Source organism: Heterostelium album (assembly GCF_000004825.1).
Source record: "Heterostelium album PN500 unplaced genomic scaffold PPL_scaffold11, whole genome shotgun sequence".
In the NCBI taxonomy this organism is placed as follows: domain Eukaryota; phylum Evosea; class Eumycetozoa; order Acytosteliales; family Acytosteliaceae; genus Heterostelium; species Heterostelium album.
Genome location: NW_008805073.1, coordinates 1,310,513 through 1,333,881, shown reverse-complemented (window position 1 = coordinate 1,333,881; position 23,369 = coordinate 1,310,513). Strand labels below are relative to the sequence as shown.

General features: G+C 31.8%; 9 protein-coding genes across 9 annotated transcripts; 3 read left to right on the top strand and 6 right to left on the bottom strand.

Moving 5' to 3' along the window:
* Positions 1-2,187: 2,187 nt before the first annotated feature.
* On the bottom strand, positions 2,188-3,723 carry ino1 (inositol-3-phosphate synthase; the record flags this gene model as incomplete). Its single annotated transcript, XM_020580683.1, has 1 exon — positions 2,188-3,723. One exon carries the CDS (start codon positions 3,721-3,723, stop codon positions 2,188-2,190), a length of 1,536 nt encoding a protein of 511 aa, XP_020429270.1.
* A 1,346-nt stretch (positions 3,724-5,069) lies between these two features.
* Positions 5,070-6,260, top strand: PPL_09895 (uncharacterized protein; the record flags this gene model as incomplete). The annotated part of the gene is made up of 4 exons (XM_020580682.1): positions 5,070-5,151; positions 5,766-5,855; positions 5,883-5,958; positions 6,179-6,260. 4 exons carry the CDS (start codon positions 5,070-5,072, stop codon positions 6,258-6,260), a joined length of 330 nt encoding a protein of 109 aa, XP_020429269.1.
* Positions 6,261-6,413: 153 nt separating this feature from the next.
* Positions 6,414-7,399, bottom strand: PPL_09894 (uncharacterized protein; the record flags this gene model as incomplete). Its single annotated transcript, XM_020580681.1, has 4 exons — positions 6,414-6,543; positions 6,611-6,642; positions 6,976-7,090; positions 7,161-7,399. 4 exons carry the CDS (start codon positions 7,397-7,399, stop codon positions 6,414-6,416), a joined length of 516 nt encoding a protein of 171 aa, XP_020429268.1.
* Positions 7,400-7,904: 505 nt separating this feature from the next.
* Positions 7,905-10,723, top strand: pikE (phosphatidylinositol 3-kinase; the record flags this gene model as incomplete). Its single annotated transcript, XM_020580680.1, has 6 exons — positions 7,905-7,972; positions 8,066-8,164; positions 8,261-8,630; positions 8,721-9,068; positions 9,149-9,547; positions 9,893-10,723. 6 exons carry the CDS (start codon positions 7,905-7,907, stop codon positions 10,721-10,723), a joined length of 2,115 nt encoding a protein of 704 aa, XP_020429267.1.
* Positions 10,724-10,994: 271 nt separating this feature from the next.
* Positions 10,995-12,646, top strand: bud13 (uncharacterized protein; the record flags this gene model as incomplete). The annotated part of the gene is made up of 2 exons (XM_020580679.1): positions 10,995-11,202; positions 11,289-12,646. 2 exons carry the CDS (start codon positions 10,995-10,997, stop codon positions 12,644-12,646), a joined length of 1,566 nt encoding a protein of 521 aa, XP_020429266.1.
* An 84-nt stretch (positions 12,647-12,730) lies between these two features.
* On the bottom strand, positions 12,731-17,637 carry PPL_09891 (uncharacterized protein; the record flags this gene model as incomplete). The annotated part of the gene is made up of 3 exons (XM_020580678.1): positions 12,731-14,288; positions 14,707-16,003; positions 16,218-17,637. 3 exons carry the CDS (start codon positions 17,635-17,637, stop codon positions 12,731-12,733), a joined length of 4,275 nt encoding a protein of 1,424 aa, XP_020429265.1.
* Positions 17,638-17,851: 214 nt separating this feature from the next.
* Positions 17,852-19,565, bottom strand: PPL_09890 (uncharacterized protein; the record flags this gene model as incomplete). The annotated part of the gene is made up of 5 exons (XM_020580677.1): positions 17,852-17,862; positions 18,463-18,663; positions 18,774-18,835; positions 19,281-19,345; positions 19,440-19,565. 5 exons carry the CDS (start codon positions 19,563-19,565, stop codon positions 17,852-17,854), a joined length of 465 nt encoding a protein of 154 aa, XP_020429264.1.
* A 513-nt stretch (positions 19,566-20,078) lies between these two features.
* Positions 20,079-20,987, bottom strand: PPL_09889 (tetratricopeptide repeat protein; the record flags this gene model as incomplete). Its single annotated transcript, XM_020580676.1, has 1 exon — positions 20,079-20,987. The coding sequence occupies one exon, from the start codon at positions 20,985-20,987 to the stop codon at positions 20,079-20,081; it is 909 nt and encodes a 302-aa protein (XP_020429263.1).
* Positions 20,988-21,197: 210 nt separating this feature from the next.
* Positions 21,198-23,207, bottom strand: PPL_09888 (uncharacterized protein; the record flags this gene model as incomplete). The annotated part of the gene is made up of 1 exon (XM_020580675.1): positions 21,198-23,207. One exon carries the CDS (start codon positions 23,205-23,207, stop codon positions 21,198-21,200), a length of 2,010 nt encoding a protein of 669 aa, XP_020429262.1.
* Positions 23,208-23,369: the final 162 nt, after the last annotated feature.

Below are 23,369 nucleotides of genomic sequence, written 5' to 3'. Positions count from 1 at the left end.
TGGTCGACCATTTTTTGACAGTCATGTCTTGATACCGGTGACAAAAACACAAAAAATATAAAAAAAACACTAGACAGACACTACCACCAACAACAACAACACAACACAACATGATATAAATTAAATTAAAATATAAAAGAATATAATAATACAACATGCAAACGGACAACCAAAACATTAATTACCACCAAAAAAAAATAAATAAAAAACACATATATTTATTATGCTAATAGAGTTTATTTATAATATACTACTTACTCTTGTATTAGATTGAGAGGGTGTGTGTATTGAAAATCAAAGCAATCTACCACATTCACAATTGAAGAGACAATGTGTAGTAATTCTATGATAGTGCGTGAACTATGTAAAAACCAATCACTTGTTCGCTTCTTTTCAAGTTCCTGCTAACTACTTTTTGAATTTAATAAATTCTAATTGTATAACTGTAACTGTGTATAAAAAATAAATACTCAGAGTCACATTAATGTCGTTAATTTAATTAATTAAAAATTGGACATCAAGAAGTGTGAAATTGGTGGTAATGTTGATTCTCCTTGTGTATCCACACACAAAATTTTTTAATACTTTTTTAGTTTTTTTTTTTTCAAAGATCTCTATTTTTTAGTTTTTCATTTTTAATTTTTTTTAATTTTTATTTGTATTTATTATTTTTAGTATTATAATTACAACATTCATTATTTGTTCTAGAAAACAAAAAAGATAGATATTCAATTTCAAGTAATTTGAAATTCACAAATCTTTTTTTGCAGATTTAAATCATCAAAGTTTAACTTTAAACTGTTTTTTTTTTGGTGATCTTTAATAATTTTGTAGGGTGGTTTGATAACTATCATTAATATAACTTGACTTTTGTATGATGTATTATCAAATATTATATTTTGACTTTATATCAAAAGTCAAAGAAATATTACCTGTTTTAAAAGATGATGAACTATCTTTAATTACTCTAATATATTAGAGTTTGTTGTTACAGTATTGTATACCATTAGTACTCTAATTTGTTATAAATGTTATACATATATACTTACAGATATATTATTATCTATTGAATTATTTTAGTTTTTGAAGACTTTTGACAATGACCTCTACAACAAACTTAAACAAACATTGATTCAATTGTTTAAAGATATCAAGCCAAGCTGTAGCGATACATCAATCAATCATTTAAAGCTAGTATGTGATCTTAGTGATATTCGTAATTTCTATATCAACTTTGCTACATGAAACTGATAGAAGCAAAGAATATTTAACATTTTACAATAACCCAATTCTCTTCGCTACCAACCTATAAACAACTTCAAAGCAATTTCACAGATGTTGCTCTTCATATTATCGGGCTATGCAATCGAATCTCTATCAATCAAGAGTGTCATCAATATTGGATAGGAATTATCTCTATTCAAGAATACACCTCTACATTTGAAATCCTATGAATTCAAATTCATACCAAATGAATTTAAACAATCGTGTATAGACAATTTGGAATCATATATTCAGTACTTTGCAATCCCCAGAAGAACCTCAGACTTGGTCATTCTTATATCAATGTTGTCAATGCAAAAAATCTCGAGAATATTACATTTTATGACACTAAGGACCTAGAGCTGATAAAAGATGAGGTGAAATTTGCAGGTAGTTTGGATGTTGATAGATTTGATTTCATTAAACACAAAGATAATAAAACTAATTTCAAAATTTCAATCAAAGAATTTGAAACTTTCCTTCAACTTCAACATATATATACAATGTTTACAATATTATCTCACCCAGAATACCAATCGATTCGACATGTAAAATTATATTTTCACATCAAATCTAAAAGAATACCGATAGTCTCCCAAAATCATATTGACAGGAATTTAATTAATCTTGGAAAATTTAAACCTGTAAATCAATATCTATTTACTTTTTGCAAATAAACAATTGTATATCTACTTTTTACAAATAAACTTTTGAAAGAACACTACTATTTAATTACTGGTTTTTTTTTTCTCATTTAATCTTATATTTTAGATTTTATTACAAAAAATAAATGATTTCTTTCTTTAATTTTTAAGGTTGTTGTTGTTGTTTTAGTTTTGATGGGCTATTTTTTGGTGGGTGATTGTGTTATGAAAAAAAATGATGATGTACTAATTAAATAATTTCACTATAGTAATACGACGTTTAGATTCTTTGTTCTAACAACATGTTGTTGTCGGGTGGGAGACCAACACAGGCCTTAAAAATATTTTCAATAGCAGCTCTTTGTTTAAATAGGGCGTTGACAACGTTGGCCTTCTCTGGGACTAATGGGGCCTTGAGCAAATAGGAGAGCAATGAGAAAACTGGATGGAAAGTGATGAATTCGTTGGCGGTGTCGAGACGCAAGCTGATACGATCGCACATCTCTGCCAAGATGACCAAATCCAAAATGATTGGTGCGGCGAGCAATGAGTCTTCGCAAGTGTTGTGGATGACGATGGTGTTGTGACCACCCATGAAGATCTGTGAGGTGTACTCGTCCATGGCACGCTTGGAGTCACCGACGTATGGGACGTACTTGATGACGATGACGTGGTCTGGGTGCTCACCCTCCTTGTACAAGATCGAGTTGGAGGCAATCATGTCGTCGACGACATTGGATTTGGTGATCTCCTTGGAACGGAATTGTTGTGGGGCAGACAAGTTCTTACCGTCGTTGTTACCGAGATGGTTGTATGAAACGATAGAGGTTGGCTTGATACCAGCAGAGACGAGGAAGTCAGTCAAGACGGACTTGATCTTGGTTTGACCGGTCTTGAAGTCGTCACCGGCGATTGGGACGTTCTTTTGGATGGCCAAATCGAGGACACCCGGTACAAAGGTGTTTTGTGGTGAACCGTTGATGTAGATGGTATTCTCCAAGATACAGGCGACGGCGAACAAAGTCGATGGTGAGATCTCATCGTCACCACGCTCGATCGATTGTTGGAGATTCTCCCAGGTATCGTTGGCACCTGGCAAGATGCTGGAGAAACGCTCGGTGTTGGCAGACCACAAAACGATGACCTTGTCCAACTTGTTGGATTCCTTGAACTCACGAATATCACGACGGATTTGCTCCATCTGCTCCTTCTTGGTTCCGGTGAGGACGTTGTTGGCACGGTCCTTTTGGTTGGCGGCAATAAAGTCTGGGAAGTAGATCGATGGCAATGGACGGATCTCCTTCATGTGTGGAACCAACTGACGTTGGAGGTCGTGTTCCAAGACTTGAGCACGCTCCATGGCTTCGGCGAGATCGGCGTTGTTGATGTCCCAACCACCGAAAACAATGTCGTTTGGATGTACCATTGGGAGCAAGCTCTTCAATGGTACGTAGGAGTCACGACCCTCGGCGTCACTACCCAACTTGATGGTCGATGCCATGACGACGGAACCGTAGTAGTTTGGCTTTTGGAGACCGGTTTTGGTCTTCCAGCACAAACCTTCTCTGTTGGCGATGACACCAGCAACAACTGTAGTACCATTGTTACCACCCAAACCAACGATCATACAACCCAACTTTGGAACCTTACGGTCGGTCTTGAAGACGTAGTTGGTGTTGACTGGCTCAACGATCAACTCTCCATTGACAACCGAGGTCTTTGATGTACTATATGTGTAGTTTGAGATGATTTCCTCATCTGTGTATTGAACCTTTGAACTGTTCACCTTGAAATTTTCATACATTTGAGCTGACATTTTTTATTATTTTTTTGTTTTGTTATCTAAATATAATAAAAATTAATATTATTAGTTTAATATTTAATTAATTTATTTATTAAATATAAAAATGTAGATAAATTTTAATTTATTGATATTATTTGCATTATATGTGATATACACAATATTATTTTGCGACATTTTAAGACCAATCTTTAAAAAGAAAAAAATTAAAAAAATTAAAAACATAAAAAAAAAAATTGAGTGCAGTCTTTGTTTTTGGGTATGGGTTACTGTTTGTGTGTGGTTTTTTGTGTGTGTATGTGTGGTGATCAGTCAAAGAGAATGACTAATGATGAAAAACGATGAATCAAATATCTTAACTGACACTACATAACAATGTTATGATAATTATTATTGATGATATAATTTTGCTTAATTGTCTCTGTCTATCTATCTTTTATCTGTGAGCGAATGTGTTTTAAATATTTATATGTTTAAAACTATTTATCTTTTGATTATAACCCAAAAACCAATTGATCCAATTATTTACTTTTATATCCTAAACTATTTATATATTAATGGTTTATTTATTTACCTTTGAAGCAAAAGCAATAAATATATTTTTTAAAAAAGGGAAGAAAGTAATATTAAGTTTTTTAAAAAAAATAAAATAAAATAATAATTTAATTTAATTTAATAAATAAATATAAAACTTTAAAATATAAATATATTTTTGAATGATTATTATTTATCAAATATTTGAAAAAGTTTATAACTTTCGATTTCGATTTTGATTTATGATTATTTATGATTTTGTTGTAAATGAATTTATACAAATAAATAAACTTACAATTTGGAGCAATAACAATGGGCACGACTGAAGCTAAGTGCGTTGTCTCAATAATATAAGGAATAGCTGGACACCGTTGCACACCAAACAAAGCAGTGCTTAACAATACACACACAATTAATTTAATTTTTTTTAATTTTTTTTGAATTTTATTAAATATATTTTTTGATTTTTTTGATTTTTATTTTTTGGTGTAAAAACAGTGATCATATATGACAAAATTTTCAAAAAAAACAATTTATAAATTAATTCAATTTTTTTTTGATTTGGTTGTTCGAAAAATGGTTGTGGTGCTATAATTCATCATGCCCTAAATTTTTTTGGCATAATTCAAAAAACCAACCAGTGACGATTTTTTTGATAAAAACACCACAATTTCCATTTTCAAGCACTTAAATTGATGATCTACCATAGTACCACAGTAAGTTACTTGTAACGTTCGATTTTTTTTAAGTCTCTTGATGCTTCCACCACACACATTTTACAACACTCAATTTATTTTATTACACTGGAGGAAATTTCGAGTATTTATATGGTTGATGCAAGTCATCTAAAACCCCCATTGACAAAGCACTCTTTTGCAATGGGTTCTTTGCATTTACTCTATTCCAAAGGTTTTTTTCAACTCATCAAAGGATCTTAATTTTTTTTATTCGTGTGATTTCCCAAACTTAATTGGGATATGGAAACATCTAATTTACTAAATACTGATAAAGATATCGAAGTGCTGGGGTTTGAAATCACACAACCACAATAAAAATAAAATAATTAATCAAATCATTTATCTTATTCGAATGTATCCTTGTCAAACATGCAACTTCACTGCTGGTTATTGCGACTAGTTACATTTGTACTTTGTTGTTTATTCTGACATGACACATGACACTTCATCAAATAATTAAAGATCTTTTAGATTTCAAAATACAAAGAATATTTCTCATCAAAAAAAAAAAAAAAATAAAACTTTTTATCATAGAATTTTTGCATTATTTTTTTGTATGAATAATTTTGATTATTAACTCATAAATATATCAATGGATAAAAGCATTCTACTGGATAGAATAATGAATTCAATAGATTTGAGGAACAAGATATTCAAAGCAATGAAAGAGATCAATTCATTACTTATATTGATTGGTCAACGTAAAATGAAATTTGATTGAGTATGATCTCGGTTGTTTCCCAGATCAATTGATCAAATACAAAGATATAAACATATACTATAAAGAGATATTCAATAGTATAATAAGAGATAACATCAATAATAATAATAATAAAGAACGTATTCATATTACAACGATATTTGAACAATCAAAATGTTAAAGAGTTATATATTGAATCTTAGCATATCGTTCAAGAGTATCACCACAGAGAGTTGCACTAGATATTAAATCTGATAATGTATTGGTATTCACTGGTAAGTAACTTACAACAAAAACAACACTTCCAATCCCAACGAATGCTCTCGATATGGCAGCTGCCATACGACGAGTTTGATCTTGTAAAGTATCTCCACACCCTTGGGGTTAAATGCACTGTCTCTTCAATAAATAAAACCATTTGCATGGAAATACTTGAATTTTTTCTTAATAATCGAACCGAAGGTTGTTCAAGCGTAGGAATGGATTTAGCAATTAAAAGTGATGATATTCAAAGAGTTAAATTCTTTTATCCAGTTAGAAATCAAGTACACTCAGATCTTAAACATCTCTTCGATATTTAGAGATCAGAAGACTATGATTTCACTTCAAGATTGCAATTATTAAATCAATATAAAGTTTATTATAATAAACAGGTTAAATTAAAAATCGAATACTACTAAGTTTGAATACTTTTATTCAATCAATAAATTCTTAAAAGAAATAAAGAAATTGTATTATTGTTGAATTAAATGAATGACTGGTGGAATATAAACCAATTGTAAATAGGTTCCAATTGAATCTTTTTGATAGATGAGAATAACATTAATATCACCTTTAAGATTAACATTGTCAGCTGTTTTATTGCTAAAAATAAAATTATTATTTTTAAATTAACTTACTAATAAACAATTATTTAATATTTTTTAAATACATACTTTCTAAAGCATACAATGGACTAATCAACTTGACATGAAAATACTTTAATTTCTTCATTAGTAATCGAACTCAAGATTGTTCAAGTTTAGGATTTGATATAGAAATTGAAAATAATTATATTCAAAATCAAATTGCATCATCAAAAAAACTTAGATAATATTCCTTTAGTAACTATTATAATTTACAAAGGATATGATTTCACTTCAAGAATGTAATTAATAAAACAATATAATATTTAATACAGAATAAAGCTAACTCTGTCTTTTTTAGAATTGTTATTTAAATTTTATTAAATAAAATTATAGAAATAATTTTAATTTATTATTCCTGAGTGAAATGAATGACTGGTGGAATATAAACCAATTGTAAATAGGTTCCAATTGAATCTTTTTGATTTATTAGGATAACATTAATATCACCTTTAAGATTAGTGTGGTCACCAGATCTATGGTAAATGAAATTCGCTTTTTTATTACTATATAATTTAATAATAATTATTAATAAAATTTTAAATTAATTAAATTAATTATTTTTTAAACTCATACTTTTCCAATGGAATAAGATCAATTCTTAGAGTAGCATTGTATTCTTCAGCAATTTTCAAAAGTTTCTCTCTACTTTCATCATCAATGTAAGTGTAGGTGACATGATCTGTTTTAAGATCATGTACCAATGGTTTTACATTTAAATTATGATCGGGTGAGATATTCCACAAAGCATTACTCTCTGGAAGAGTTGCTTTAATGGTGAAATTTCCAATTATATTTGATTGAAATGAAGTCATTATTATTATTTATTAAAAATTATAAAAGAATTAATTAGTTGTAGAATTATATATTTGTTTTGTTAAAATTTTATTTGATTTAATTGATTTGATTTTATTGATGAATGATGTTTGGAAACCAAGTCTTTTTATAGATAATCTTTGGTATCCTATCAACTTAAAAATCATATAATATCTATCAAATGATTTACTGAATCCCAGATATTTGTTGTATACCATATTTAGATATGCCAACTTGATTCCACAATTTTGGCAGCCACAAAAAAATTCAATCTTACATTAACTTATAATAACTTTAGATATTTTAAGTGATTCATTATGAGTATTAATGAATCATTTGTTATCTATAGTTTGATATAACTTTTAATTAAAAACAAAATGATCAAAAAATTAAACTTTTAATTTTTCTTTTTTTTGTTAAAAACTTTTTTTTTTTTTTTACTTAAAAATCTAGAAAACTTGAAGTAATATGTTATAATTATATATTTATTTGTTATTAATATAAATGAAAGTACCAAAAGAATTTAAATTCTATTATAGTAGTGATATATCTATTAAATATAAAATTAAAATGTAATAATTATTAGTTTGATTTCTTTTATTACTTTTTTTTTAAATATTAAACTAACATTGCTTTGATTGATTTACCTTTTCACTATAATACAGATGTTCGCTTAAGGGTAAGAGACAGAAAGAAAGTGCACCAGAAACAGTTACAAAATGGATAGATGATCCTTTCTTAAAGAATTCTTCATTGTATAAAGAGTATGTATTCAAATCAATCAAACAAACATTCAGATATCTATCAATCATCAAATATAAAGCTAACTAACTAACGATCTATTTTAATTAACTATATAGTAAAACATTAGATTTATATATTTGTTGTACATTATATTCAGATGGTAAACCGTTGTGTTCACCAGAGCAGACCATGTTCTTCCCTTTTGCATCGGGAGATAACAAGTGGGATGAAACATTGATTATGCCACTGAAGCATCAGGATTTACCACACGATACACTCATAGTATTCACCATTTGGGATATATATGCACCGTCAAAGAGAGTACCCATAGGTGGTACTTCCTTTGCTGTCTTTGGTCGCAACAGAATAGAACGTCGTGGTAAACACAAGTTGATCATCTATCAAGACGTCGAAGGTAACGGTGATGTTAACTCTGCAACACCAGGTCAAATACAAGGTAAAGAAGAAGTATATAGATTAGAAAAAGTAAGTAGTATTTCAACATAAACAATAACAAACATAATATATCTTATATATATAAGTATATTAATCATGATTATCTTTTATAATATTTAGTTATTAAAGAAATATGATAGAAATCTTATACCTCATAATGATTGGTTGGATTATTATGCGATGCGAGAGATTGATAAGATTACAAAAAATGCAGAGTCGTTGAATAAGAATGCATTGTATTTGACTATAGAGTTACCAGAGTTGGATCTACCGATTCTCTTTAAGCAACAGACATGTCACTTTTATAAACCTATTCCGACACAGAAGAAACGATTGGTGTTGGTCAATGACGTAGAGATGAACGATCATCCTTGCGAACAAAAATACTATCGTCTCAACTCTTACGATAAGGATGACAAAGATCATAAGGATCTTAAACCGAATCAATCTGAGTTTAGAAATCTTACTGTAAGTTATTGGTTATCTCATTACTCCAGCTTTTTAACAAGTCAATTACTAACTAACTACATTTTAAAATCACTTTATAGAATCTATTGAAAACACCACCAAATACACAATTCTCTGCAAAAGATTCGATTTTAATGTGGAAGTTTAGATATTATTTGGTTAATAACAAGAAGGCATTGACAAAGTTCTTGAGATGCGTCGAGTGGAATGAAGCACATCAAAAGAATGAGGCACTCTCTATACTGCCAAAGTGGGAGCAGATCGATGTGACAGATGCCCTAGAGTTACTCTCTTCGACTTTTAATCACAAGAATACTTTGAATGTCAGAAAGTACGCGGTGGATATCCTCCGAAAGGCAGACGACGAGGAGTTGCTTTACTATTTGCTACAGCTGGTGCAGGCAACCAAGTACGAACCTCAGGACATGGTGGAGTCGCCACTCATCAGTTTCCTCATTGAGCGATCCACCCGCAACTTTGTATTTGCCAATCGATTCTATTGGTATCTCACCGTTGATTCCGTACTGAAGAAGTCGGCTCACTGCCAGCTCTATTCGAAGCTGGGCGATGAGCTTATCAGCCAGTTGCCGGCTACCGAGCGTACCAAGCTGACACGCCAAGCGCACTTTGTGAATAGGCTATCGGAGTTGTCGGCTGAGCTCAAGGCAATGAACATTCTCAGAGAAAAGAAGATTGAGAAACTCAAACAGATGTTGTCCGACGGCGACTACAAAGATCTTTCCGATTTCCCACCTTTGGCGTTGCCTGTCAATCCCAACATCGAGGTGATTGGCGTCATCCCCGAGAAGTCGACCATCTACAAGTCGGCCAAGACCCCACTCGGTCTCAAGCTGAGAACCAAACAGGGACCGGAATACGGTATCATCTTCAAGACGGGTGACGATCTCCGACAGGATCAACTCATCATCCAGATGATCAGTTTGATGGATCGTTTGCTAAAGAAAGAGAATCTAGATCTCAAACTGACACCCTATCATGTGCTTGCCACTGCCGAGGAGGATGGAATCGTAGAGATGGTCTCGCCATCCGAAGCTATGGCAGCGGTAATCAACAAGTACGACGGTGAGATTCTTAAATACTTTAAGGGACATCATCCAGATCCAGACGCACCACTCGGTGTCGCGCCAGAAGTACTCGATACCTTTGTAAAGAGTTGTGCAGGTTACTGTGTCATCACCTACATTCTCGGTATTGGAGATCGTCATCTCGACAATCTGCTCCTCACACCGAATGGAAATCTCTTCCATATCGATTTCGGTTACATCTTGGGTAAGGATCCAAAGATCTTCCCACCACCAATGAAGTTGTGTAAGGAAATGGTCATCGGTATGGGTGGAGAGAACAGCAAACAGTATGAAAAGTTCAAGCAATATTGTTGTGAGGCCTACAACATCTTGAGAAAATCGTCACATTTGATCATCAATCTTTTCGCACTGATGGAAGAATCGAATATTCCAACCATTAGCGAAGAACGTGAGAAATCAATCCTCAAGGTACAAGAGAAATTCCAACTAGAGTTGAACGATCAAGAAGCTGCCAATTCATTATTACAATTACTTAACGATTCTGTTAGCGCACTTTTCCCAGTCATGGTTGAAATGGTACATAAATGGTATCAATATTGGAGAAATTAATAATATTACTTTTTTATTTTATTTTTACTTATAAAAACAAACAAATAAAAAAAAAAAGAAAAAAAACATTGTAATAATAAATTTATTTTTAAAAGTAATCATATTTCCATCCATCCTTTATTCATTTTGTCCTTTCCACACAAGAATATTTCTTTTTTTAATTTTAATTTAATTTTTTTTTATTGAAGAAATTTCTATTAAGTTTATTATTAGTTATATTAATAATTGATGATCATTCATTAAAGATAGTTTAATATTTATATATAGATAAATGTCACAATTACCAGATTACTTAAAAAAGTATTTATCAAATAGTAATGACAATAATGATGATAAAAGTAAAGATACAAAGAAGAAAAAGAAGTCTAAATCAACTTCAACTTCAACTACAAGTAGATCAGTTATTAAAGATGTAGATGATTCTGAATCTATATCAATTGGTGTTGATAATAGTAAATCAAAACAAAGAATATTTGATGGTATGTAACATAGTTTGTTGAACTACAACTTCTTTCATTTTTATTTTTAATATATATTAATAATAGTATTATTCATTTAAAAATAGAATATAAACCAGTTATAGTCAATCAAGATGAGTTCGATGATGAAGTAATAGAAAATGCTAAGGATTATGAAAAAGGTACTTGGACAACCGTTGATAGTAGCACATCAAGATTGGTAGACAACGATCTGACGCCACCTAGAAATAGAAAGAGAGACGACGATTTAACACCACCTAGAAATAGAGGTAGAGATATATCACCACCTAGAAACAGAGTTAGCGATAGAGATATATCGCCACCGAGAAACATAGGAAGAGATAGAGATATATCACCACCCAGAAGCAGAGTTAGCGATAGAGATATATCACCACCAAGAAACAGAGGAAGAGATAGAGCTGAAGATTTAGAGTTGCCAAGAAAGAGAAATAGAGATGACGATTTGACTCCACCCAGAGCTAGAAAGAGAGACGACGATTTGACACCACCTAGAAATAGAAGTAGAGATCAAGATGAAGACCTAGAGTTGCCTAGGAAACGAAATAGAGATAACGACGATTTGACACCACCAAGAAATAGAAGTAGAGATCAAGATCAAGACCTAGATTTACCAAGAAAAAGAAACAGTGAGGATATGACTCCGCCTAGAAAGAGAGGAGATTCAACACCACCTAGGCACAGAGACGAAGATGGCGATATGACACCACCTAGAAACAGAGATAGAGATATATCACCGAGAAATAGAGATAGAAAAGAAACAGCGACAACAAGCGATTTACCAGCAAATGTAAAATTGAAAATGTCATATGGTGCAGAAGCTGGATTACACTCTGGCGAGAGTATACGTGAACAGATTCAAAAGAAACTACACGAACAAAAAGAGATGTTTAGAGTTGCAGATCAAACTTTGCTGGGCAAGAATGCACAGACTGTATATAGAGATTCAAGAGGAAAACGATTGAACACCGACGATATCAATAGAGAGAAAGAAGAGAAAGCAAAAGCCGAGGAGGAAGAGAGAAGACAAGATGTCTTGGTAAAGACAAGTAAGATGCAGAGACAGCAGAAAGAAGAACAACTGCGACGTTTGGAAGAAGAGAAGAATCGTCCTTTTTCAAGGTATGCCGATGACGAGAACATCAATCAATCGATGAAGGATAAAGATATATGGGGTGATCCTATGGCTAATCAATCTTCCAAGAGTCGAAGCATCAAGAAGAGTAAGAAAAACAAAAAAGAAGCAGCAGAAAAACCAAAGTATAGCGGTCCTGCAGCACCACCCAATCGATACGGTATCAAGCCTGGTCATAGATGGGATGGAGTGGACAGAGGCAATGGTTTTGAAAAGGAATACTTTAGAGCACAAGCTCGTTCAAGTGCTGCCAAAGATGAAGCATATCTATGGAGTGTTGAAGATATGTAATCATACAAAAATAAACATTACTACAGTCTTTTTGTTTTATTTTTTGGTTATAATTAACTTTGAACTTGTAAAAATTATCTAATTTTATTTTCTTGTAATTATATTTCTTAGTTTGTTATACCATTCTGAAAGGTCACTTGATGATTGATATCTTTCAAGATTATAAAAAGATTCAGCTACTTGCGTTGAACAAAACATAACGATTCTATTATCCATACAGAATTGTATCATTTCAAAACGACCATGAGCTGCCAATGAGTTGAAAGAAAGCTTAAAGGAAACTCCATGTTTAAATAGAGTTTTTAAACATTGTACTCTGTTGTTTTGTATTATTTTCCTTAATACGTGAGTACAACGTGTACACGTTGGAAAATCATAAGAAATATTACCCAAAAAGTAGTCGAGAACATCTGGATTGTTGTACGAAAGGGCCCTGTCTATATGATATTCTACAATGGGTAAACCCAATTCCTCATGGATATATCTGGCAGTGGCAACATCATTGAAGCAAAAGAGGTTGGTATTTTCCATCTCTGGACAACGAGAAACCAGGAATTTCAAAATCTCCACATGACCTTGACTAGCAGCAACCTCCTTTGCATTTTTATTTGGTCTTTCAGTTCTGTTTTCAAAGAGGAATTCCAATACTTCCAGATGGCCATTCTTAATCGCTCCGTCAAATGCTGCTGGAGTGCACCCTTCACTTCTATTTAGTATCAAGAATTCTACAACCTTTAGATGACCTTGTTGTGATGCTGTGTTTAACGCTCGAATGGTGCATTGAGTAGTAGTGTTGTTGTGTATGAATGTTACAATATCCAAGTAACCTCCAGCTGCAGCAATATCCATTAGTGTTTTCTGACTTTTGATATTGGGATCTTGTTCGAACACCCATTTAATGACTTCCAAGTGGCCGTTTGTAGCTGCAGCATCAAGTGCCATCGTTGAACATTTCATGTTATGTTTCTCGGTCAATTGTCTGAGAAGTTGAACATTTCCATTCTTTGCAAGTATAGTCAATGTAGCGTTTGTGATGGTAGTTGGAAAGTGTTCGCTAAAATAAAGAATCAACTCATCACGTGAATAGAGGGCTGCTCTCTCTGCTGACTTTGGATGACATTCCATGTGTGAAGTTTCCAAAAAATGCTTTACAATTTCCAGGTGGCCTGCTTCGACTATCCTTAGGAATTGTTCTGGTTGGATAACTGTAGTTGAAATCTTATCTGCAATATATTTGACAATCTCCAGACTTCCAGTTTGTGCAGCTAGAAATATCATCTTTTTCCTATCTAGATATCCTGCATGTTTGGATTCAACTCCTTCGAAAAGAAACTCCATGATATCCATTCGTTTGACTGGTATGGAAGATTCCAATAGCTCTGGTAATGCATCATACCATGCTGTTCCTTCGAAAAAAGTACAAAGATATTTAAGCATATCAAGATGACCAAACTTGACAACCATCGGAAGATTATGCAGTATATATCGATACTGAGTAAGGATTGTCATATCTATATTCTTTGGTAATCGATCGATATATTCTTTGAGTAACCCCAAGTAACCATAATTCATCAGAACCACCGGATATTGTTTCAAAAGATTCCACCTCAATGTCTTTTCATGTTTGATTGCTCCTATTTCTCTAATATAATAAAATATTTTATCTATTAACAATGAATTATTTAATATTGAAAAAAATTGATTATTCATTATTTGAACTAATTTAGTTTCTATATTTCTATTGTAATTAAATTCTTTACTTGTTTTAACTTCATAATGGTTTGATCAAAGAATAATTTTAACAAATATATTAAAAAATTCCCAAATATTTCTGAGAAAAAAAAACAAAAACAAGCACACTTTTTTGTGTTTAATAGATGATCAAATTTTCTTGGAGTGAATGATCACTCCACTTTTTATTGTAAGATACGACAATATGTTGTAGTAAGATACTGTCAGATTGAAATGCTCGATGTATGTGTTCACCTTTGGTATCGAGAGATCTGATGTCGAGAATTCTAATTGGATTGTTGTGTGTTGATATCAATTCAGAGATATACGAATCCATTTCTTCGCTATTAAAGTCATAGGCTATGTTGATTGTTAGTTTCCTGATTGTTCTATTCTGTTTGAGTACTTCGAATAGTTTTGGAGTCATCGATGATCTTATCAATGTTATTTTGAATGATCTTAATCGGGTTGTCTGTGCAATTGATTGACATAGTTGTTCATTGATATTTTCGAAGCAATAAAGATTCAACTTTGTAAGTGTTTGATTCTCATCCAATAAATGACTTAAACCTGATAGTATATTTATATAGTGTGTATCCAAATCCTCTACTCTCGATATCGATAAGGTCAAAGAATTGATATTGTTATGACTTTTGAGTGCATTAAACATCTTCTTATAGATTCTTCTATCGTATTCATCATCGTCGGACGAATTGAATTCAATGTTCAACATCAATTTCTTCAACCGTGGCACTCCTTTGATCACCTTAGCTACATCTTCTGCATATCCGTTATGCAATTCAAGTTTGATAATATTGGTAAATGGCTTTAGTTCAAAGCTTCCAATAGTTGAGTAAAACTCTCCATAAGATTGTAACAGATGAATAGGAGATAGAGGGAATTCTTTCTCAATTCGTAAACATATATCGAGTCCATTTACAGCGTCTGGGTGTCTGTCGAAAATGATTTCCATTGTATTGATTTTGTTTTCCGATGCTTTCAAGTAGTTAATGATCCTGTCCACATTTTTCGAACTATAGTTGCAATCCATGATCAATGGAACAACATAATATTGAAATCGATATTTCTCAGATCTATGAGATGATAGGAATGGCTCCAATGATAACAATTCACTCTTGACAACCACTGAACTGAGGAGATCTCCACTTAGGATATAATCTAACACCTGATTGTAATCTTCTTGCCAAAAACCAACGTTTTTGATTATAACAGTCCGCAAATGATTGACTTTTAGCAGACTGGATTTAGAGCGAATATGTTTTTCAAAGGTAGTGAGTGGTATTCCCAATGAATTGTTTATTCTTCTGGTACCACTGAAACTATGAATACCAATTTCATAGTGCTTCCACCCCTTATGGAATGAAATCTCGAGTTTATCTATTAGTTTCGATACTATTTCGAACCAACACCAAGAAACCAATGATAGATTAATCAGAGAATGACAATGATATGTGTTGTAATGCAGTGGATCTATATCTTCACCTGATAAACTGATCATCCCTCTTCTGTAAATTAAATCACATGGATTTATATAATCTAATATCTTTTTAGTTAATTGATTATTAAACATTTTAAAGATCTTTCCTTTAACAAAGTATTGTTTTACTTAAAAGATAAATTCTGTTCGCAAAAAAAAAATTAAAAAAATATTTATTTTTAAAAGAGAATATCTTAGTAAAGATCATTTGTTTTTTTTAAAATACAACACACAACAAGTTTTCTTGATCTTATATATTTTTTATTTAAAACTAGATATTATTAAGGTATGAATTTTTAGCGATGTGATGTTTGATTATTTCGCTCGACTCGAATGATGTACATTTGCCAATTAAATTCTGATATTGAATGAGTTGTTGAACTGAAACATCAAAATTCTCTAACAACCAATATAGATTTTTATGTCGATTCATAGTAATTTGGAATTGGATTTGCTTTTCAATGTCAATCGATTCGAGATATAACTCTGATTGATTAGCAAATAACCATGGTACAAGGTCAGATCCGTCTGGACGATAGAGTAGGGATTCGTTGAGAGCCTCAATAGAACAACCGTCAGTTCTATTCTCGTGGAACCATTTGACAATTTTCAAATCGCCACTTTTAATAGCCAAATCCATTGTTGATGATGAGAAATAGTATCGATTTTTGGAACCATTTCGTTCATGAAGATATTCGATAATATCTAGATACCCAAACATTACTGCTACTTCTAATGAATGATAATTGCATCGTTCCTCAGTGTTCTCTTCTAACCATTTAATGACATTCAGCTTTCCATTTTCAATAAATTTTTTGATGATTCCAGGTGTAAATCGTTCAGTTCGATTTTCATATAGCCATATAGCTGTTTCTAAATGTCCAAGTTTTAGTGACCGGTCCATTGCTTTGACAGAACACTTTTCGGGTTGATGTTGATGTAAATATTTAACAATATGAAGATCATTCTTTTTAACCACCGCATCTAACAGATTCTCTGAACAACCTTCAGTTCTATTCTCTTGCAACCATTTGACAACTTCGAATTGAAATGAACGACCTGCAATATCCATAGTGGATGTATGAAACTGAATGGTTGTGTTTGAATTAATCCACCTAATGACTTCGAGATTCCCACAGGCTGCTGCAGTGCCGATTACGATATTCGAACATTGACAACCTAGTTGATAAAGTCGAATGAATAAATCGATTCCACCAATATTCTTGGATACTGCTCTCAAGTAATTCTCTTTATCTGGCTTAAATAGATATCTGTGATTCTCCAACAAGTATTCAACGATATGTGTATGACCATTCTCTATGGCATTAACAAACATATTCGAACCTTTATGACCATCGGTATATTTACTAAACAACCACTCTATCATTTGCAATCTACCATATCTCGCTGCGCTATCGAATACATCTGCATACTTGGGTGCTTTTGTATATCTATCGTATTGAACCAATAAGAATTTAAACAATTCTAAATTACCTGACACTGGTACTCTGATCAAAGCACCGCTTACACTCCAATTATGATCAGTAAACCTCTTAAACAAAGATAGAGTTATATTCATTCGACCATACTCTGCTGCATGTGACAATAGTTCATTTAAGATAGTTTTGCAGATGTCGCGTACTGATATTCTCTCTTCCAATCGATAGTGATCCAATAGATATTCAAACATCTCCAAGTTTCCACATCTGATTGCATCTTCCAATAGTCTAATATTAAAACAAAGCGCATCAACGATCTTCATATTATTTAGATACACTTTCAAAAACTGAAAGTATCCATATTAAGCCAAGGTATTTGGAGATTGCACTACTTTTTCCCATTTTAAACACGGTCTTTCTTTAATTCTCGATATCAAAGATACATATTGAAATATTATTTTTTGTAAAACTCTATTATTGAAAACTAAGCCATAAATTAACTTATTCATTTCATAACACTGTTTAATATAATTGTTTTTAAAAGTATACTTAAAAAAAAATACCTAGAATATGAAACTTTATTTTATTATAAAAAAAATAGAATTGAAAAATTTTAGTCAAATTTTTTAAAAAATAATAAACCTTACCACATGGTGTTATATGACCTAGGGTAAGTGATTCAATAATAGTTGTTGTTTAGTCATTCTCAAACCATTGTTGAGTGTGAATTTAGGAATATATACAATTTTTAAAATTTGATGTTTATTTGATGAACTTAAAAAACTGTTGGTTGGTTGATTTGAATCCATGAAGCTGGATTATATTTCGTTCTATTTGATAATGATTAATGATTGGGATACGTAGAGATTGTTTTCCAATTTTTTTGATTTGTCTTTAATATACAATTTGAAACATCTTATCGATTGAACTCCACTTGTGACATTAAATAAAATAATTGATTAAGAGTTTTGATGGTTATCGAGCTGCTTAGTTCATTGTTTGCCGATGCATTTGCTTTGAAAGTAATTTTTTCGACACTAGAATTGTTTCTAATGAATCGAAGTGGTTCCGATGTTAGGTCTCCAACCATTTTCAAAAATCGAATGGAAGGTACCAAGTCGAAAATATTACCTCCATCTGAGAAATACATATTCTCCCTAGGGATAGGATTGTTGTAACAAAGTTGCGCAGATTAAATTTTTTGGCAGTGGTTGGGTCGAATCCACAAATATTATGATCTTTGATTTTAGTTATTATAGAGTATTCTTGTGGAGTGCATTTCGGAATAGTCATTGAATCATTATATGCTAATCCCAGAGTTTGAGCAAATCCAAAGGCACCTTTATAGTCTATCGAAACGTTTAATATTTCGCCTAAAATCAATGGTGATAGATTGATATTGAATTCTGGATAGATTGGTTCCGGTTGTTTAGGTAAATGCTTTGTGATATAATCATACTCCTTGGAATACACTCATTTGTTTTAAATTCAATGAAATCATTATCTTGATTATTTATAAAACTAATGAAAATGAATTAAATTAGTAAAAGTATATATATTGATTGTTGCTGTTTAGTTTAAGCTACATATTTGTAAACATTAATAAAATGATGTGATAACTCTGTTATTCTTTTAGGATAATAATTTAGAATCGATATGACTATTGAAGTATATAGACTATCTACTTCATCTTTAACGGTGTGTATCATATCGATGATGTTGTTCTATGCTGAAACATTGATTCAGCGTTGGGTAACAATTGAAAAGGTAGGACGGTCTGTCAATGAGCAAAGTATGGAATAGCAGATTACAGAGATCGTTGCTATTATTGAATGACTTTAAATACTCTATTAATGTCCTATTTGTGTACAACTCTGGGTTATACTGAAAGATACTCTGGAATGATTCAGTGTTTGGTTTAACATTCTTTATAAACTTTACTAGATTAGATTGCAGTAGTAGAAACCTATCTTTTTCGGATTGAAAAGCTAAACCATTTCTAAAATCACTCTGACCAAAGCTATAGAGATACTATTGTATATAAGAATTGATAAGAATATAATCATTAATTTACAATCTACTCTTTAAATGTTAAAGAAAAAGCGAAAAAAAAACAACTATTTACTTTTACAACAACATACAACATATTTCTACTTGATTGGTTTACATTCTTATTTGTCAAATACCAATCTGTTTGACTTATGTCTTTCCAAAATATTTTTATATAACTATGATAGCTATTTTCTTCCATATTGATCTAAAGATATTATTAAGAAATCATAACCAGTTACTTTATTTTATTTTAAGGGCCCACTTCCTTTTCCTTTTTCTTCATCGATCTCGATCTGGAAAATTGATACCAAAACAAAACTGGCTCCCAACAACTTTCGCCTGCGCATTAATTTTAAAAAAAATGAAAAATTAAAAATTAGTGGGGTTAATATGATCAGAGTTGTTTTTTTGATTTTATTCGATTTATGGTTACAAGCAGGAGCCAGTTTTGTTTTGTTTTTTGACTTTCATTAGATAGAACATTTAGTCTCTGATCTAGCAATGTTCTCGTCTATACAATCTGTTAATCATCATATTTTATTATTACTATCCAAATCAACCTATAAAACTCTTGTTTTAAAATCTTATTATCGAATTTAAATGAGATACAAACAAAATATCTTACTATTTTGGATAAAAATATTTGTTAACATATATTTATTTATTCAATTTAATTTAAACTAAAAAAATTTAAAAAATTTTCACTCGGCAATCATATGTAATCTCTTGATATTTTAAGTAGCTGTCTCCTTGTCTTTTGCTCACCATCTGGTAGTGTAATTGCTTGTTTGTTGTTCGAAAGTGTTAATCCAATTTCTCGGTAAACCAATGTTTGTTGATGACCTAATCTTAATGATTCCAATAATAGTTGTTGTTTTATCATTCTCAAACCATTATTGAGAGTGATATCTTCATTTTGAAATAGTGTCATTCCAAGGTTATAATAGGGTTTATAATTCTTTGGATCACATTCTATTGATTTCAAGTATAGTTGTTGTTGTGTCATCGATTCTCCATTAGGAAGTGTGATTGATTCACCTCTTGAAAGTGTTGTTGCAAGGTCATTATATGATGGGGCATCGGTTGGATAACACTCTATCGATTTCAAATATAGTTGTTGTTGTGTCATTGATTTACCATCATTAAGTGTGATTGATTCACCAACTGAAAGTGTATTTGCCAGACTATAATATGATCGGGATTTGTTTGGACGACATTCTATTGATTTCAAGTATAGTTGTTGTTGTGTCATTGACTGACCATTAGGAAGTGTGATTGATTCACCAATTGAAAGTGTTGTTGCAAGGCAATAATATGATCTGTAATAGTTTGAATCACATTCTATTGATTTCAAGTATAGTTGTTGTTGTGTCATTGATTGACCATTAGGAAGTGCGATGCATTCACTATAAAGTCTCCTTGCAAGGTTAAAATATGAACGTGAATTTTTTGGATCACATTCTATTGATTTTAAGAAAAAATTTTGTTCTGTCATTCTTTGTTCACCATTATGAAGTGTGATTGATTCACCAGATGAAAGTTTCACTCCAATGTTATTGTATGAACATGAATTGGTTGGATCACATTCTATTGATTTCAAGTATAGTTGTTGTTGTGTCATTGATTGACCGTTATGAAGTGTGATTGATTCACCTCTTGAAAGTTTCACCGCAATGTTATTGTATGAATGGGAATTGGTTGGATCATATTCTATTGATTTCAAGTATAATTTGTTGGTTGTGTCATTGATTGACCGTTAGGAAGTGTGATTGATTCACCTCTTGAAAGTGTTAATGGCAAGGTTTTTGTATGAGTTTGGAATTTGGTTGGATCACATTTCTATTGATTTCAAGTATAGTTGTTGTTGTGTCATTGATTGACCGTTATGAAGTGTGATTGATTCACCAATTGAAAGTGTTGTTGCAAGGTTATTGTATGAGTTGGAATTGGTTGGATCACATTCTATTGATTTCAAGTATAGTTGTTGTTGTGTCATTGATTGACCGTTATGAAGTGTGATTGATTCACCTATTGAAAGTGTTGTTGCAAGGTTATTGTATGAGTCGGAATTGGTTGGATCACATTCTATTGATTTCAAGTATAGTTGTTGTTGTGTCATTGATTGACCGTTATGAAGTGTGATTGATTCACCAATTGAAAGTGTTGTTGCAATGTTATTGTATGAGTTGGAATTGGTTGGATCATATTCTATTGATTTCAAGTATAGTTGTTGTTGTGTCATTGATTGGCCGTTATGAAGTGTGATTGATTCACCAATTGAAAGTGTTGTTGCAAGGTTATTGTATGAGTCGGAATTGGTTGGATCACATTCTATTGATTTCAAGTATAGTTGTTGTTGTGTCATTGATTGACCATCATTAAGTATGATTGATTCACCAAATGAAAGTGTTGTTGCAAGGTTTTTGTATGAGTTGGAATTGGTAGGATCACATTCTATTGATTTCAAGAATAGTTGTTGTTGTGTCATTGATTGACCGTTATGAAGTGTGATTGATTCACCTCTTGAAAGTGTTGTTGCAAGGTTATTGTATGAGTCGGAATTGGTTGGATCACATTCTATTGATTTCAAGTATAGTTGTTGTTGTGTCATTGATTGACCGTTATGAAGTATGATTGATTCACCAATTGAAAGTGTTGTTGCAAGGTTATTGTATGAGTCGGAATTGGTTGGATCATATTCTATTGATTTCAAGTATAATTGTTGTTGTGTCATTGATTGACCGTTATGAAGTGTGATTGATTCACCTCTTGAAAGTGTATTTGCAAGGTTAGTGTATGAGTCGGAATTGGTTGGATCACATTCTATTGATTTCAAGAATAATTGTTGTTGTGTCATTGATTGACCGTTATGAAGTGTGATTGATTCACCAATTGAAAGTTTTCTTGCAAGGTTATAGTATGAATTAGAATTGATTGGATCATATTCTATTGATTTCAAGTATAGTTGTTGTTGTGTCATTGATTGACCGTTATGAAGTATGATTGATTCACCTCTTGAAAGTGTATTTGCAAGGTTATTGTATGAGTCGGAATTGGTTGGATCACATTCTATTGATTTCAAGTATAGTTGTTGTTGTGTCATTGATTGACCATTAGGAAGTATGATTGATTCACCAATTGAGAGTTTAACTGCAATGGTATTGTATGAGTCGGAATTGGTTGGATCATATTCTATTGATTTCAAGTATAGTTGTTGTTGTGTCATTGATTGACCGTTATGAAGTGTGATTGATTCACCAATTGAAAGTGTTGTTGCAAGGTTTTTGTATGAGTCGGAATTGGTTGGATCATATTCTATTGATTTCAAGTATAGTTGTTGTTGTGTCATTGATTGACCATTAGGAAGTATGATTGATTCACCTCTTGAAAGTGTTGTTGCAAGATTATAGTATGAGTTGGAATTGGTAGGATCACATTCTATTGATTTCAAGTATAGTTGTTGTTGTGTCATTGATTGACCGTTAGGAACTGTGATTGATTCACAAACTAAAAGTGTTGTTGCAAGGTTATTATATGAATGGGAATTGGTTGGATCACATTCTATTGATTTCAAGTATAGTTGTTGTTGTGTCATTGATTGACCATTAGGAAGTATGGTTGATTCACCTCTTGAAAGTGTTGTTGCAATGTTATTGTATGAATTGGAATTGGTTGGATCATATTCTATTGATTTCAAGTATAGTTGTTGTTGTGTCATTGATTGACCGTTATGAAGTGTGATTGATTCACAAACTAAAAGTGTTGTTGCAAGGTTAAAGTATGAGTTGGAATTGGTTGGATCACATTCTATTGATTTCAAGTAAAGTTGTTGTTCTGTCATTAGTATCGATTATCTATATAACTTCAGTTATTTTTGATCTGAACTAGAATAAATAATTATTGATTGAGCATCCAAAAGCAATTTTTTGTTTTTAACTTAAAACTGTTGACAGTTTTCATGATTTTGGTTGATTGCAACTTTTTTTGTTTTTTTTGATCATTT